The following is a 15,787-nucleotide window of genomic DNA, read 5'->3' as shown; positions in this document are numbered from 1 at the left end:
AACTGAGGGAGTCTGCATCCGAGGCTCCATGTCCTGGAGGCGGGAGACTGGCTCTGCAGGCCGGTGTTCTCTTCTGCTGCAGTCAATTGTTGATCTCCTGTTGGACAGAGGGGAAATGGCCAGTGAAGTGCACCCTACAAGCTTGGTGTCAGATGTTTGGATGGTACATGTGATACACCACACAGTTTACATTGATATCACTTTGTTTGGCTGTACGGTACTGAGCATCATATGACATGATGTGGAGGTACATACATTACTTGTCCATGGTGTGACATGTCAATAGATACCATGCTCCATGTACAGATTGTGTGATTACAAGGACATGCCGTCATCTAATGACTAGCAGCACGACAACTTTGTGTGAGGCGTCTTTTGTGTTTACTCTGCATGGAAGACGTTAGATCTGAGCAAGGACCAGCCATTGTAATCTAATGAATACCTTTGTACTTTACTTTCTTTTACCAACTGACCATGCATGTTTTGTGTTCATATGGGGCTTGATGCTCTGACCCCATGGCACTTACACATGGCATTCAGTGCTGCGCATGATTGTGATTCCACATGTGACTTGGTGAGTCAAAGTTTAATTTCTGTTCCAGTTACGTATGCTTAGCTGGCTGCACACTGGAAGTGGCTATTGGATCTATGCCAAGTTGGATGACATGTGAGGGCTACTGTGGTCATATGGATCAATGCTTTTTGAGAGGAATGGCAGTGTGCATACACTGTCTACCTACCTGTTCTGGGACACAGTTGAGTGCTGCCACATGGTTGTGGGGGGAGTACTCCATTCTGCTGGGCTTTGGGACAGGGGGCCTGGTGAGAGTTGTAGTGCAGTCTTCCCACCCACAAACAACCCTCCATGTTAAGATGGCTACTTACCTGTTAGGTAAAGGTGAGCAATTCAATGGCTGACACATGGTTGTGATGGGGAGGCTCTATCCTGCTGGACTTTGGTACAAGGGGCCTGGTGGGAGTTGTAGTGCAGTCTTCCTACCCCCACACACCCCTCCCAGTTAAGATGGCTACCTACCTGTTAGTTTGATGAGTGAAATGCAATGGTTGCCACATAGTTGTGGGGGGAGTGCTCCATCCTGCTGGGCGTTGGAACAGGGGGCCTGGTGGGAGTTGTAGTGCAGTCTTCCCACCCACACACCCCTCCCAGTTAAGATGGCTACCTACATGTTAGTTTGATGAGTGAAATGCAATGGTTGACACATGGTTGTGGGTGTGTGGTGGAGTGTTACATCTTGCTCAGCTTTGGGACCGGGGTACCTGGTGGAGGTTGTAGTGCAGGCTGCCTGTGCATATGCCCCCATGGTAATATTGCTAGCTACCTTTGTGGTCTATCAGTGGGAGTGGATGCTGGATCTGTGAGACATGTTTTGGGGAGATTGTGGTGCACATGCATGCATTTGAGCCTAGGATGTGTTGCTTTGTAGTTGTGGAAGACAGCACATAGCAGTGTAATGGTAGACATTAGTTGATACTTACCAGCCTTCACTTCACCGGGTATTCCTGTGAGACTCTCTGGATGCAGTGTGGCAAGCACCTTCTCCTCCCATTCGGTGAATGTTCGTGGTGGAATGGGAGGGCCACCAACAGTCATCTGAGCCAGCTTAATGTTCTTGTTGTTCCTCTCTTTCACCATGCTCTTGAGGTCATTTCACCGCTTACTGATCTTCTTCTTGGAGCGGGGGATGGTCCCTACGGCATTGACTTTGTTGACTATCCTTTCCCACATTTGTTTTTTTCTGGCTTGTGGTGTCTGTTGGACCAGGCTTCCAAACAAATGTGGTTCTACTCTGATTACCTCATCTACCATCACTAACAACTCATTGTCAGTGAATTTGGGCATTTTCTTCTGTGACATGGTGTGCAAATGTGTGAAAAGTGCAGTTGTGAAGGTGGCGGTGGTTATGTGTATGGTGTGTGTGTGTTGCTGTGCTGGTGAGATGTGTGGTGATTTGCCTCTCTTTTCTGGTGTGGGGTTGGTTCCTTCAGTAGTGGAGCAGTGCAAAGGATTCTGGTCAGAGAAGGGGCTGGTTTTATACTCAGCTATGTGGGTGAGTAAAAATGGAGCATTCCTGTCAGGTGTGTTGTGTGGGTTGACCTGGGATTTTTATTTTTTACTTGCCATGGGGATGTGTCATTGGGGTGTGTTAGTTTTTTTTTGAGGCTGAGTAAGGTTGATGGTCACACTTGGTTGCCTTGTGGTGTGTTTTTTTGTCGACCTCCAATACTGTTCCGGAGCGACCTCGGCGGTGGGAATACAACAACCCTTCCGCTGGCTCTCCCATTCATCTATAGTTGGGATCGTAGTGGATGCACACAGCGGATCATTCCGCTGTCACCGCAATGGTATCCTAATTTGACGTGCGGTCATTCCGCTGGACGTGCGGCGGGTTTGGGTCTTTCCGCAGCAAATCTGACTGCCGCGGACAGATTTTCACATGCTCCGCACACTCCCGGCAGTCTTTCGTGGAATCATTCCGCTGCGAGAAGAGTTTTCTGGTGGTCCATCCTAATCTGACCACCGGTTTTCCTGTGGTGCATGCGGGCGGTTAATTTCAGATACCAAGGTGGTCGGAATGGTTTTCCGCCCGCCATCATAATCGACCCCCGTGTTCCTTAAACAAGACAGCAACACAGCTAATGTACAATGTAATCAAATAAGTGAAATTCATGGTCTGCCTCATGCCTACACCTGAGGAGTGCTCCTGTTTTAATAAACAATTACTAAAACTGGAGAAAGAAGACATTTTAGAAATTAGAGAAATCAACAAAGTGGAATAGCAGGGGGTGACAGTACTGCTAAGTGAAAAACTACAAGCAAAATTGGATTCATTGGAGAAATCTCTTTCCAGAACTGCAGGATTAGGAAAGAGTTTATGTTTTTGCAGAAATTGGAGAATAATTTGGCGGTATAATTTAAATGTTGAGGAAGGATTAGTTAATGTTGCTATGGGTAAAGTGGTTGATTTAATTAACTTTCCAAGTAGGAATGAGGTTTAATACTTAGCAATAAAATTTGCTCAGATTTATGGCATTAAGCAGATTGGAAGATGTATTGTATGATTTTTGCTTTTAAAACACTAGTATGTTCAGCGGTGGCAGTTCCAGATTTTCTTGCATACAGTGTGACTATCCATAAATCTCAGGGTTTAAGTGTAGATGCAGCTTTTATTAATATAGGTAGTACTGTATTTAAATAAGGTGTGTCATATGTAGCTTTATCTTGAGTTAGAACATTGTCTGGTTTGTTTTTTGTTGAATTTGATGACAGCAAAATAAGTGCTGATGCAAATTAGGTGAAAGAGTACAGTCGGTTAAGAAGTTTGTATGCTCCTCATTTAGGGAATATCCCATTTAGTAAATATGGATAGTCTGTCCGAAACAAATGCTAACAACAGATTTTACAGAAGGAAGGAAAAGAAGGAGTACTAGGAGTCTGTTAAAAAGAAGAAAGTTGACAATCATGAAGATATTGTAGGTTACAAGTTGTCAAACCCTTCTGGTGTGAAGTGCTATGCAAATGTTGTTCTCAATGTACTCTTTCAATTACCACATCTTGTAAATGCAATTGGACAGAAACCACAGAAGAGATTCTGTTCTACACTGTGTGGTTTGTTGTAACGTTTACATAGTTATAGAACTGTAATACATTGAGCTTCTGGCAATCGAGAGCTAGTAGATATTTGTAGTGGATCAGTAAAATTTACTCAAAATACTCAACAAGATGCACAGGAGTTTATAATGGTCATCCTTGGAGTTTTAAAAGAAGAAGAAATAAGTATTGATGACTTATCTGGATTGAGTTACTCATGGAACCATGAGTGTGAAGTTTGCTCTTTCAGGTCAAGTACACAAATAGATTCAGAGCATTTTCTGTATTTAGCAGTACTGGATTGCAAAACTGTGTCTTTCAACAGATTGATCAAAGAAGCTAACCAAAATGATACCTGTCCAAATTGTCGATCAGATGTTATGTTAACAGAGGAGAGAGGATGCGGCACAGCGGGCAGAGTTGCCAACTTTGGCGCTGTGGATCCTGTTTCAAGTCTTGGCATTGGAGCAATGTTCTGTGATTCTAGGCAAATCACTTAATCTCCCCCTGCCCATGGACAGCACTTGGATACCCTCACAGGTGATAAACCACGTTACAAAAATATAATAACTTAAACTAAACTTAACATGTATGAAGAAGTGGAATTATCTTGCCACAAAGATGCAGAGCAGATGGAATTAAATTGGAAACAGAGATTACAGACTTTAAAGGTGGACAAATATCTATTTCTGGAAGAACTGAAACTACTATAGCATCATGTTTTATGAAGAACTTAGTGTAACATCTGGACTCTCTACCGTCTAGTTAAAGATCTTAACTGGGTGGACAGAATGTATTAACAGCAACCTTAAATTCAAACAAAAACTGCTTTTTAAGCTACCTAATTCTTATCTTTTGTTTCTCTAATCAAAGTTCTAAGGGGAGATAGTGTTAAAAAAGTGGTATATGATATTTGTTCTATGTGGATCATCAGTGTTAATGACCCCACTCAGCCTACCAGGGGTGATGTCTTTATAAGAGGTTCCATAATTCCAGTGCCCTTTATATCTAATAGTAGGATTGTACCACTTATAATAATAAAACTAGTTTTTTTTACGATATGTTTGTTTACATTAGTTCAGTAACAATAGGTAAAAGAATTGACCAAATAATTGTTCTGAGTACAATGCAGTTCTGTTTTTTTTCTGCAATCTGTATGATTGCATTCTCCCCACTGTTCAAGGATGAATCTTTACACGGTCATTTATGTTGTACTAGTATGAAACCTTAGAACAGTTAAAAAGGCAAAATTAAACTGCTTTGATGTAATATAACATACTGTCACAGCATACAAAATATCTACTGTTTTGTTTATACTATGAACATATGCATTGCAAAAATTGAATGTTTATTGTGGAATGTTTTTTAATTCAATACTAGCTTACATTTATGTTTTTTTCTTTTTATGCCAATGGATGGCACCTTCTATTGGAGTAACGTAATTTACTACTTTGTTATTTTATCTTAGTCAACATACTTACATTCTCAAGGTACACAAACAGGGAGAAAGTGATATAGCCACTTAGACACCCAGACATAAACCTATACAGAACTCACACAAATAGTCACACACCGGTACATGCATTCACACACATACCCATTCACCCGCACAGTCAGTGACACACCCACTCACTTACCTATACCGCTAGTAACACACATACTCACTCACTCATACAACTACTGACTCTCCCATAGAACCACTCACACAGCAACCCACTCCCCCATACAGTCCCTCATTCTCCCAGTCACTCATCCATACAGCCACTCACGTTACCACTCACTCTCCTGTACAGCCACTCACACACCCATATAGCCACTAACGCACCCACTCATCCATACTGCCACTCAGACATGCACTCGCCTATCCATACAGCCAGTCACTGACATACCCACTCACACACCCATAAAGCTACTCACACACCCACCTAATCAACCATACAGATACTCACAAAGCCCCTCACTCACCCATACAGTTACTAACACACTGAGGCACATTCTAATGAATACACTAATAAACCCATGCATAAATGTACTTGCTCAGGCACACACTAATACATACACCGACACACCCAGATACATACTATTACAAACTCTGACACATCAGCACACACACTCATACAAACTCTGAAATACCCACACACACATTCATACAATACACTGAGACATGCACTGACACATGGAGGCACACACTCATGCATTGAGTGATATACCCAGGGACACAGATAGACAACATATTTACATTAAAGGAATAAAAACAAAAACACAGCTCTTTTTAGGATTGGATGGTGTGGTTCTAACAAGAACTTTTTTTAAGAAAAAGTTTTTTTTAATTATTTGTTGTATTATTTTTATATAAATGCATAAGAAAACAAGTGCAACACTGTAGAAACATAACCATAATCAACAGCAACAGGATTTCTAACTAAAACACCATTCAGAAAAAGTTGGATGTGAAAAAGAAAATCAAAATGAATATGAATGATTGTTAATCATATACAAATATACTGCCACCTATGATGTGTTCAAGCTGAGTGGCATGTGGAATAAGCTGAGTGGCATGTGGAATCTGAAGCAGTGGGCATCATGTGTCATAGGTTAGGACACAGAGCAGGAACAATGATGGTTTCCACATCGAGGTCGTACAGCAGCAGTATTTCTTTCTTGTGACACAAACAAATTCCTTCCCGCAAATTTTGCATTTTATTATTTTTTACATGGCTTTCTTACCCCCTAAGAGTATAGTAAAGAAATTGCCACCACTTGCTCTGTATTAAAGGTGGATGGCTCTGTTCTTCCTCATTTTTCTGGACCAGGACAGGATCCTCTTGTTCAGCAGAAGGATTAGATGGAGACATGACTTTTAAAATCTACAGTTCAAGTTAGCTGGAAGCCTCAAAAGCAGGAGCTTAATATCAATCAGTGTAGCTGTGAGCACTGTTCAATATCAAATAATAGGTTTTGAGTGGATTTATTTCCAAAAAAGGGTGTGCTACTATTAGAAATGGGGGTCTCTAGTTGGCAGAGGTAGGCACCTTTGGCCTAATAGGGACCCTTGCTTCTAGTCGGGGTAAGGGGGATACACACTTTAGATAACTCCTGCCCACCCCCCGGGTAACTTGGCACAAGTAGACAGACATATCCCAAAGGCAATGTGTAAAGTATTTGTACTCAAAACACACAGTTATACAGTGATAACACCACAAATGGACACTACACCAGTTTTAGAAAAATAAAGTATCTTTATCTAAACTCAACAAGATCAAAACGACAAAAATCCAACATACATGTAATAAGAATATGGTTTTAAGTAAATGAGTCCATAGAAAACTTATGGATGCGTGATTTCTCACAAAGTACCTGTAGATGCATCATAATTCACAAGGCCAAACAGCCTCAGAGATGGGAAGCGTTGAAAAACAAAGAGGTGCATCAGTTCCTGATACCTTGGGGAGGCGATGCAACAGTTCTCCTGTATGCAGTAGAAGTGATGCGTTGAACCGGTGTGTAGTGGGAAGTGATGCATCAACTCCAAGATGGTTCTGGTCCGCTGGTGGTGCGTCGGGAAAACTTGCCGCACAGGTGCGATGCGTGGAAATCCCAGAAGCGGCGGCGACAGGCGGCACTGGGTCGGTTTCTTCAGCCACGATCCGTCGATGCATCGGTTCTTACAGCGGCAACAGACGCTACGTCGGTTCGTTTGTGACGTGGCGATGCATAGAGATTCTTCTCGCATAGAGGTGCTGCGTCGGAAAAACAAAAAAATCACACGAAGAGCGATGCATCGATTCCTTCAGTTCTTCTTTTCTATAGTATATAGTATAATAATACTGCTCCGTAGCAAGGGGAGGGAGGTTAGGCTTTATTGTCTTTCCGTGATGACATCTCCCTTCATGTTTTATGGACTAGCTGCTATGCTCACTATATTTTATCCATGCATTTTCCAGCTTGTTGTAGCACATATACTGAATGTTAGGGCACGTTAGTTAAAATAAATATTTTAAACTTTTTTGTGTCCTTATATCCAACAGCTCAAAAGATGTGATCTGATTGGCTACCACCACAGCAACAAAGATATTGTAGATGCTATATCTAATAGAGCATTCCAGCCATAGATTTCTTACTTTAAAATATTCCACAAAGAACAGACTGGATCCAAACATTTTCAAGCAGTATCTCTGTGCACTGGTAGACAGCATAGTTTGGCTCCTCATCTGCGTCTGCATCTATATTAGGCACCACCCCAGTGGGCTGACATCAGTTCTTTTCATTCCACGCTATCAGTGCAGATCTGGAGAGAGCTCCCTCTGGCCACTATTTGGACAAATCTTTTGACATTTTGTCGACTCTTTTTGTGATTTTTCTTTCAGAGTGCTAGAAATGTCACCCAAAACAAACCATGGGGTTTAAACCTTGTGGTCCTGTCGCAGAATAATGTATGTGACAGGCCACCATCTGTCTTGCCTGTCTGGAGCATGGGACCATCACTCTAAGGCTTATGAAGACTGTGGTGGCATTAGCTAGAAGGTGCTGCGGGAGCAGTCTCTGAAGCTCTTGGTCACAAGCCATTTGACTCTGCGACACTCCAGGTCACGGGCGTGGGGAATGGACTGGACCCATTCGCTGAGCCTTTCACGGCGCTCATCATCACAATTAAAGTCTTCAGGTAAGACTACTCAATTTTTTTTTTAATCCTCTGCTTCTGGGTACACTCCACACCTACCCAAATTTGCTGGGTGGATCCTCATGTACGTAGATAAGTTTTATAACCCATGCACCTCATTTTTGGGTGGGCCAACCCCTCTCGTGCCTTAATGCCCCAAAATCCAAGAGAAACTTTTAGATTTAAAAGATCCCACTCTAGATAAATCTCTAGAAATAGCTAAACGCATTGAAAACACTTCTCAATATGTTAAAGATTTAACAGACAACAAGACAAAAGCTAACTCAGACGAATGCAAGGTGTGTGCGGTACATGCTTCTAAAAAGAAAATGTATAAAACTAACAGTGAAATCAAAAAGGTACCTGTAGAGAAACATGACAATGATCACAAAGTAAAGGTATGCTATAGGTGTGGTAGTAACAAGCACACTGCTGATGCAAACCACTGTCCGGCTCTAAAAACCCGTTGTTACAAATGCAGAAGAATAGGCCATTTCTCTAGGGTTTGTAAAGGAGTGAACTTTCATAATGAAAGAAAGTCAGTGAACGTAGTAAAGGATGATACTGCAAGGATTTCGGTAGATGATAACACGAGTGATATAGATTCAGAAATTGAAGTGATGGTGGTTGGGGTGAATGCACCAATCGATAAAACTTTAGAAAATGCTCCGTCTCCTAGTGATAAAGAACAATTGAGGTCATTTTTAGGGTTGGCCAAATATTATTCCAAATTTGTGTATCATTTTGCAAATTTGGCACATCCGTTACGCTGTTTGATGAAGAAAGGGACACCTTTTATATGGTCTTTGGAATGCCAATCTGCATTCGTGAGCATAAAAAAAGCTGTGGCTAAGGCAACTGCGTTAAGTCCTTTTGATCCAAGACATGATACAATGATTATAACAGATGCCAGTGGGTATGGCCTAGGGGCTGTATTGATGCAAAAGTGCAAAGGGAAGGAGAGAGTGGTAGCATTTGCATCGCGGACTCTTAAAGGCGCTGAGCCATCTTATTCCACTATAGAGAAAGAGGCTCTTGCTTGTTGGTGGGGGGTCCAACATTTTAAAATATATGTATGGGGCAGAAAGTTTGAGTTGTACACGGATCACAAACCGTTGATAGATATTTTTACTACGTCAGGTGCTGGAAGAGCCACTCCACGAATAGCCAAGTGGTTGTATCGGTTACAAGAATTTTCTTTTGATATAAAGTACATGCCGGGAGGAAAGAATGTCAATGCGGACTGCTTATCCCGTTTGCCTGTGACCAGTAATGAAGTAGATTCGCATGTGGATGAGGAATGGATGGTAGCTAATGTTGAAGATGTGTGCAAAGCTATTGCTAAGCAGGAATGGTTGGATGCAATAGCTTCTGATGCAGAATTGATAGAGGTAATAAAACAATTACCGACGTCTTTTGGATGGAAGTTAGCGGAAACGGTGAAAAGTTTTAAGGAGGTATGGGAGGAATTGTCTGTGGTTGATGGTATTGTGAGAAGGGGCGAGAAATTGGTTGTTCCAGTTGCATTGAGAACGCGATTGATTGGATTCTTACACGAAGGTCATGGTGGCATGTCAGCGGTAAAAAGGAAGGCCAGGATGGATTTTTGGTGGCCAGGGATGGACAGAGATATTGAGATGTTTGTGAGAGAATGCATATCGTGCACTTGTAGTGATAAGTCCCATGTTTTGAGAGAAACTCCTATAACTCCTATTAAGCTACCGGTAAGACCGTGGGAGAGGTTAGGAATTGATATATGTGGTCCCTTCGAGTGTCTTCCGCCATCGGATAGATATGCCATTGTCATGATGGATTATTTTTCAAAATGGCCGGAGGTTGTTTTCGTAAGAGAAATTAAAGCCAGTAATGTGTCTGCATTCTGTGATGAGGTGTTCAGGAGAGAAGGTTGTCCGGCAGAGATATTATCAGACAATGGGCCACAGTTTACTTCTGAGGAGTTCGGAAGTTTTCTAACCAGGATGGGCAAAAAACATTTGAAAACTCCTGTATATCATCCCAGGGGTGACGGGTTAGTGGAGCGCTTTAACCGAGTCCTGGGTGATAGTATTCAGATGTGTTTATCTTCTAATAAAAATTGGAAAATTGAGGTAAAAAATGTACTTTGGAATTACAGAACCACTCCCCATTCGGTGACTGGGGAGACACCATTCAGGCTACTCAAAGGAAGAGTGCCGAGCACTGTTTCGGTACCAGCATGGATGGGGAGAAGTGGTAAGAAGGGCGCAAATATCACTGAGGTGCGTGCCAAAGTTGAGAGACATCAGATGGCTTACCAGAAAAGACATAATGATAAATTAACCAGGGGAGCATTAGTCATCAAAAAAGGAGATGTGGTGAGATCTTGTTATGGGAACATGAGCAAAAAGGGAGGATCAAAGTTTTCTGATCCAAAAGAAGTGGTTGATGTGAGAGGAAACTCAGTAGAGCTTTCTGATGGTAAGTGGTGGAATACGCAGAAAATCACTAAGTGCAATGAAGCTGAGATAAAATTGTGGTTGGATAAGACTTCTCGTAATGGTCAATCACATGAAGTTCCCTTTAACTCAAATAGAGTTTTAAGTGAACGAGTCAAATATAAACCCAAGAAATTGGATGATTATGTATGTGATGGAATTAGGTAAATTGACTGTTCAAGTTATTTCAACCCTGCATAACACAGTTAATAAAATGTATTGTGTATATAGGTTTCAAGAAGTAACAAAAGTAAGATATAATGTTTGGATTGTTTAAAAGGGGAGATGTGTTGTATTGCATGTATGGGGATCTTTTATGTAGTCTTGTTATCATTCTATCTGCTGTTTCCCAGCAACTGTGTCTCACTGGGGATTCTAGATTGTTGACTCCTCAGATGGACTGGAGCTGTGGAGCTGGATGGATACAGCTGGGGGTCTATACTCTTCACTTGAATAAATCTACTTTCAACTACCTGGAATGTGTCCTGCAATCTTTAAAAGTGCCCCCACTGGATTTCGGCCAGAGGTCCACCCTCAATGCCAGTTAGGCCCTTGTACCCAGTGCTAGATCAGGACCGGATCTAGTCATGAGACCGTGGACAGAGCCAGTTCCAGTGACATCATTACCCCCACTTAGGACACCCCACCACAGCACCAACTTCATCGTCATTCCAGACTCCAGTACAGAGTGGGATCGTTGTCGCCTGACATCGCCCAACATCTACTCAAGCACCAGCTGAAACTTGACCTTCTGAGTCAGAGCCAGGGTCTTTAACAGGCTTTTTGAGGAGTATGATTGGAGGGAGAAGATCTGAGGATCTGTAGGGATACCAGAACCCCTTAGAAGAGGCCACAGACTATTGGTATGAGGAACCAGCAGATGCCAGTGGTCTGGACACCTCCCAACACACTGACCTAGACTCTCCTCCTTGTGTCACTACAGAGGAAGAAGCTTCCTTTGTCAAGGTGGTGAAAGGGGCGGCTGCGGTCCTGGACCGTATGCTGCCCTAAGTGACAGTCAAGATGAACAGAGGTGCTTCAGCCGGGAGTTGCCCCCTATATAACATTTAACTCCTCCCTTTGAGAAGTTCTCACAGATGTCCTGCTCTTGCCATGAGCCAAGCCCTCAAGAAGGATTCTTGTTAATAGGAAAATTGATTGCCGCATCGTCCTGCTCCTGGGGATCCAAATTTTCCAGCACTCCACCCCAGAGAGTCTGTTGTTATCCACCTCCAAAATCAAACCTGGTGTGATTGCTACCACTCCACCGGCTAGGGAATGTAAGAGGCTGGTTACCTTTGGCAAAAGGATGTTCACATCTACCAGCCTTGCACTGCATGCCTCTTAGGCCAATATACCAACACAGTTTGGCATTTGGTTGCGCAAGTGCCACCAATGGTCTTGGAGGAGGCCCAAGCCATTCTGACCCAGGCTATTGCCAATGGCAGGGATGCAGAAAAGTTCCTCATTCACTACACACTGGTTACAATGGGCTAACTAGACAGCATAACTGCATGGTCACTTGCCATGCACGGCTGTGGTCTACTGGTTTTTCTGGGGATGTCCAGGCCTACTTTCTGAACATACCCTTCGATGGCATCCGCCTCCTCAATGATGAGGCAGTTTATGTGCTGGAGCGTTTTAAAGACAGTCAGGCCACTGCATGGTCGCTGGGTTGCTCCGTGGCCCATGCAAACCCCATTCTGCCTTTGACCCCTTCCATTGCTACCAGCCATGTCTCTTGCTGCCCAGCCACCAAGGCCAACTATCTTCTCAAGCGTTTGTGTATGGGGTTCCCCACAACTCATGGGACACTCAGCAAAATAGTATACCCAGTCCACCAACCCTCAGGCACCCCCAAACATTCAATCAGAGAGACCAATAGACAGCTGGACACCCATGCACACTGACCTACAGTTACCCAGACAGAGATTCCCTGCCCTGAAGTCACCCAAAACTACAGGCGTGTTATGTGAGTTCTTTGTATAGCTATTTATGCGGCTTTAAGCTTGCCTCAAAGCACTAGGGTTGACAGGGAAGCTAAAGAAGGGAACAAGGGAATGGAAATGGAAATGGTTCTATCGTGAACAGCACAATAAAGTACTCAAGGCAGCTGTCTTTCTGCATGTGTCTAGTAAGTAGGGAGCCATAGAGGCAAATTAGGGAGCAGGAGAGGGAAAGACAGAGCATGCAAAAGAAGGTTGTAGAAACCCAAGCTGTGCAACAAACCATGACAAGGAGTGGTTTGATCATGTCTGAATGAAGCTGAGCACAAGGAGTAATGTGTTGTTTAAGGCTGCCGTATGTCAGTGTTATACAAATACATAAACTTGTCATGTGTGCATAACACACTCCTAGGTTTTATCCTTAGTTTTCTCCAGGGATTATAAGAGGAATTGTCTGAGAAATCCTGCAGAAACATTTTGAATGCCCACTAAAGTGTTACATAGTGGATATTTCCAAACGATTTTCAAGCATTTGGCCTACTTCAAAGCATGCTTAAGCTATGCCTGTAAGGTCCAGATGTAAATTCTGAACAACATATCTTCATTTATAAGAAATTAGTGGAAGAAAAAAGAACACAGTAGAAAAAAACATGTTTAAGAGGATTTTTTTTTAAATTCACAATTTCATCTGTATTCTTAACTCTAAATAGACAGCATAAAATGTCCACACTCCCATGAGACAAGGCTTATAGGAAATTGTTTTCATACCAGCTTCAATTACACCAAAACCTATACAGTATTGTACATTAACACACATCTTAAATGTACTGCCCTCTTGTATACCAATGTTGTACACTGCACTGTCAGTCACGTAAGCGTAGACTCGTTTTGAAGTTCACTTAGACAGGCCAGAATTACTAGTTTAGTGAAGTCAACTTTCTACTATCTCCTACATTATTAAGTGTTCAATGTCTTCTCACATTATTCCCATGAGAAGAGCTCGTCAGCTGCAATCTAGAGGTTCACCTAACTTCACGAGTCCTTTCCTCCACTTGATGCATTGTAGAAAATGTATGAAAGAAGTGTGAAAGTGAAGTGAATTTAGCACTATATGCTCTAAGTTGCCCTTTGTTCCATATATATGCCTGCTCCTGCCCACAGTTATAAGTTATTCCTGTGTAGGTAGGACCTTTGTGTGACTTATATTTACAATCGGATAGTCCTAGCAAACCCCTATTATGAGTTACTGCTGCCTTGGAAGATTGGACAGATCAACATACCTGGAATTGCCGGGCTGCACCATGAGGAGCCTGGAGAGGAGAAATAATGACAGTTATCATCAGGAGGTGGGAGAGAAAACAGTGAAAGTGGCTGTCAATGAAAATTACTGAGAGACAAACCAGTGGAGGAAAGACCATGGACAGCTTAAGAGAGAGGCACTAGAGAGAGCTGAAGAGGAAGAGGGGAGAGTGGAAACACCTTAGCAATGAGAGTGTGAGATTGGAGGCCACCACAGAGGGGACGTCAGGGAATGAATGAGAAATGAGTAGAGAGTCCTTCAAGCAAATTTGGAAGATATGAGGCTATGGACAGATGAGGAGTGAGAGAGATCGATAGAGTACAGAGGAGGAATTGGAGGCTACTGGGAGGAAGAGCAAGATTGTCTATGAACAGAGAAGGACATTAGGGACTTTAAAGGAGGGAGGATTTACTAGGGTATTAACTGGAGAAACTGGAGATCTTGGTGAAAGACCTGAGAGAAATCATGAGGGTAGAGAGGACATTTAAACACATTTGAGGTAGAAAAGAAATACTAGAGAAAATATAAGAGTAGAGGACACTAGAGACAGTGAGAAGAGAGGAAGATGACCCTGATGAGTAGGGAATGTTTTCTAAAGAGAGCTCTTTGGAAAAGAAGATAAAGTGCTTAAGGGCAGCATAGGGACAAGTGATATGGAATATAAAAAACTAAAAACAGTTGAGGAGAAACAAAGGAGAAAGGGACAAGAACAGAGGATGAGCTGTAAGAGTGGATACTGGAGAAATGTGTGGATTGAACGGCAGGACCAGGATCCCCAAAGAGTATGAGTATTGAAGAAAACAGCAAAAGTACAGAAACGTACAAAATTATAGAAGAAAAAAAGGACATGGCTAAGAAACAGCAGCAAGAAAACAAGATATAAAGTGCAGCATTTTTTAGGCATGGTAACTATTGCTGATGACTGGCCCAGAAAGGTAGGGGGTGACCAATAGGGATACAAAGGTCAGTAAGTGTTTCTAGCGGTTCTTTGGCTTGGGTGTTGGATGTGTGTGGGGTTCATGTGCCTCATCCAGAGGTCCAGATGTAGACGGGATTGTTCCTTGGAGAAGAAAGATTAGAGAAGGCAAACATAAATAAACTATGTAAGTTGATAATATTATTATTTTATCATTTGCTTGCTCCAGCAAGCATTTACAGCAAAGTGTGATGATAGTAATGTCTGAAAGGAACGTAAAACTAGCAAGCAGGAAACAGTTAAGTCTTTAATGACTTGCAATGATTTTAAAAAGTCTATTTAGGGATCGAAAGAGGAATAAGTTGCATCTAGTATTTGAGGGTCAAGAAAGAAAAACAGTGGCCACCCATCATGGATTTAAAAATCCTGGGAATTACAAAGTGCACATATTTGGAGAGAGCCTGTAGACTTGCAGCTGTTTCTCATTGAGTTCAATGAGTTTACTCCTACCCTGGTGTGCACTCTTGCAGGCAGGTCTAGGTCTGTTTGGTAAAGTCCTAGTTGCAGAAAATGATGGCTGGGTAAGAACACTGCAGGACTTCAGGTCATTTAGTGGCAGAGGCAGAGATAAAGGTTACACAGTCCTGAAGCAGCCTAGACCCCAGGAGGATGAGGGATGCCAATCTGGGGCTTGGGAAACCATAGATAAAGTCTAGCAACTAGAAGTTAAACAAGTGTTGGCAAAGCCAATATGTCTGAACTATTTTGGGTGAATGTGAGATAGTGGCTATGTTAGATCAATTGTTCACCTGCAAAGCTATGGTATGGGCTATTGACACAGGGACATATTTCAGAAGCTATGCAGAAAATATCAATTGGCC

General features: G+C 42.5%; 1 protein-coding gene across 4 annotated transcripts in view; it reads right to left on the bottom strand.

Annotated features, from left to right (window-relative positions):
- LOC146839642 (uncharacterized) overlaps positions 1-15,787 on the bottom strand; it is a 766,602-nt gene that overhangs the window by 665,340 nt on the left and 85,475 nt on the right. For all 4 annotated transcript variants that reach the window (XR_014981114.1, XR_014981115.1, XR_014981116.1 and 1 more), the window contains exon 2: positions 13,971-14,000. Coding sequence is in view for 1 of the 4 variants with exons in the window: in XM_085651730.1 (XP_085507856.1) it covers positions 13,971-14,000 (30 nt within the window). In the remaining 3 variants the exon portion in view is untranslated. The remainder of the gene's footprint in view (positions 1-13,970; positions 14,001-15,787) is intronic.

This window comes from Triturus cristatus, chromosome 4_1, assembly GCF_964204655.1.
Source record: "Triturus cristatus chromosome 4_1, aTriCri1.1, whole genome shotgun sequence".
NCBI lineage: Eukaryota > Metazoa > Chordata > Amphibia > Caudata > Salamandridae > Triturus > Triturus cristatus.
This window is presented reverse-complemented; position numbering and strand designations above follow the sequence as displayed.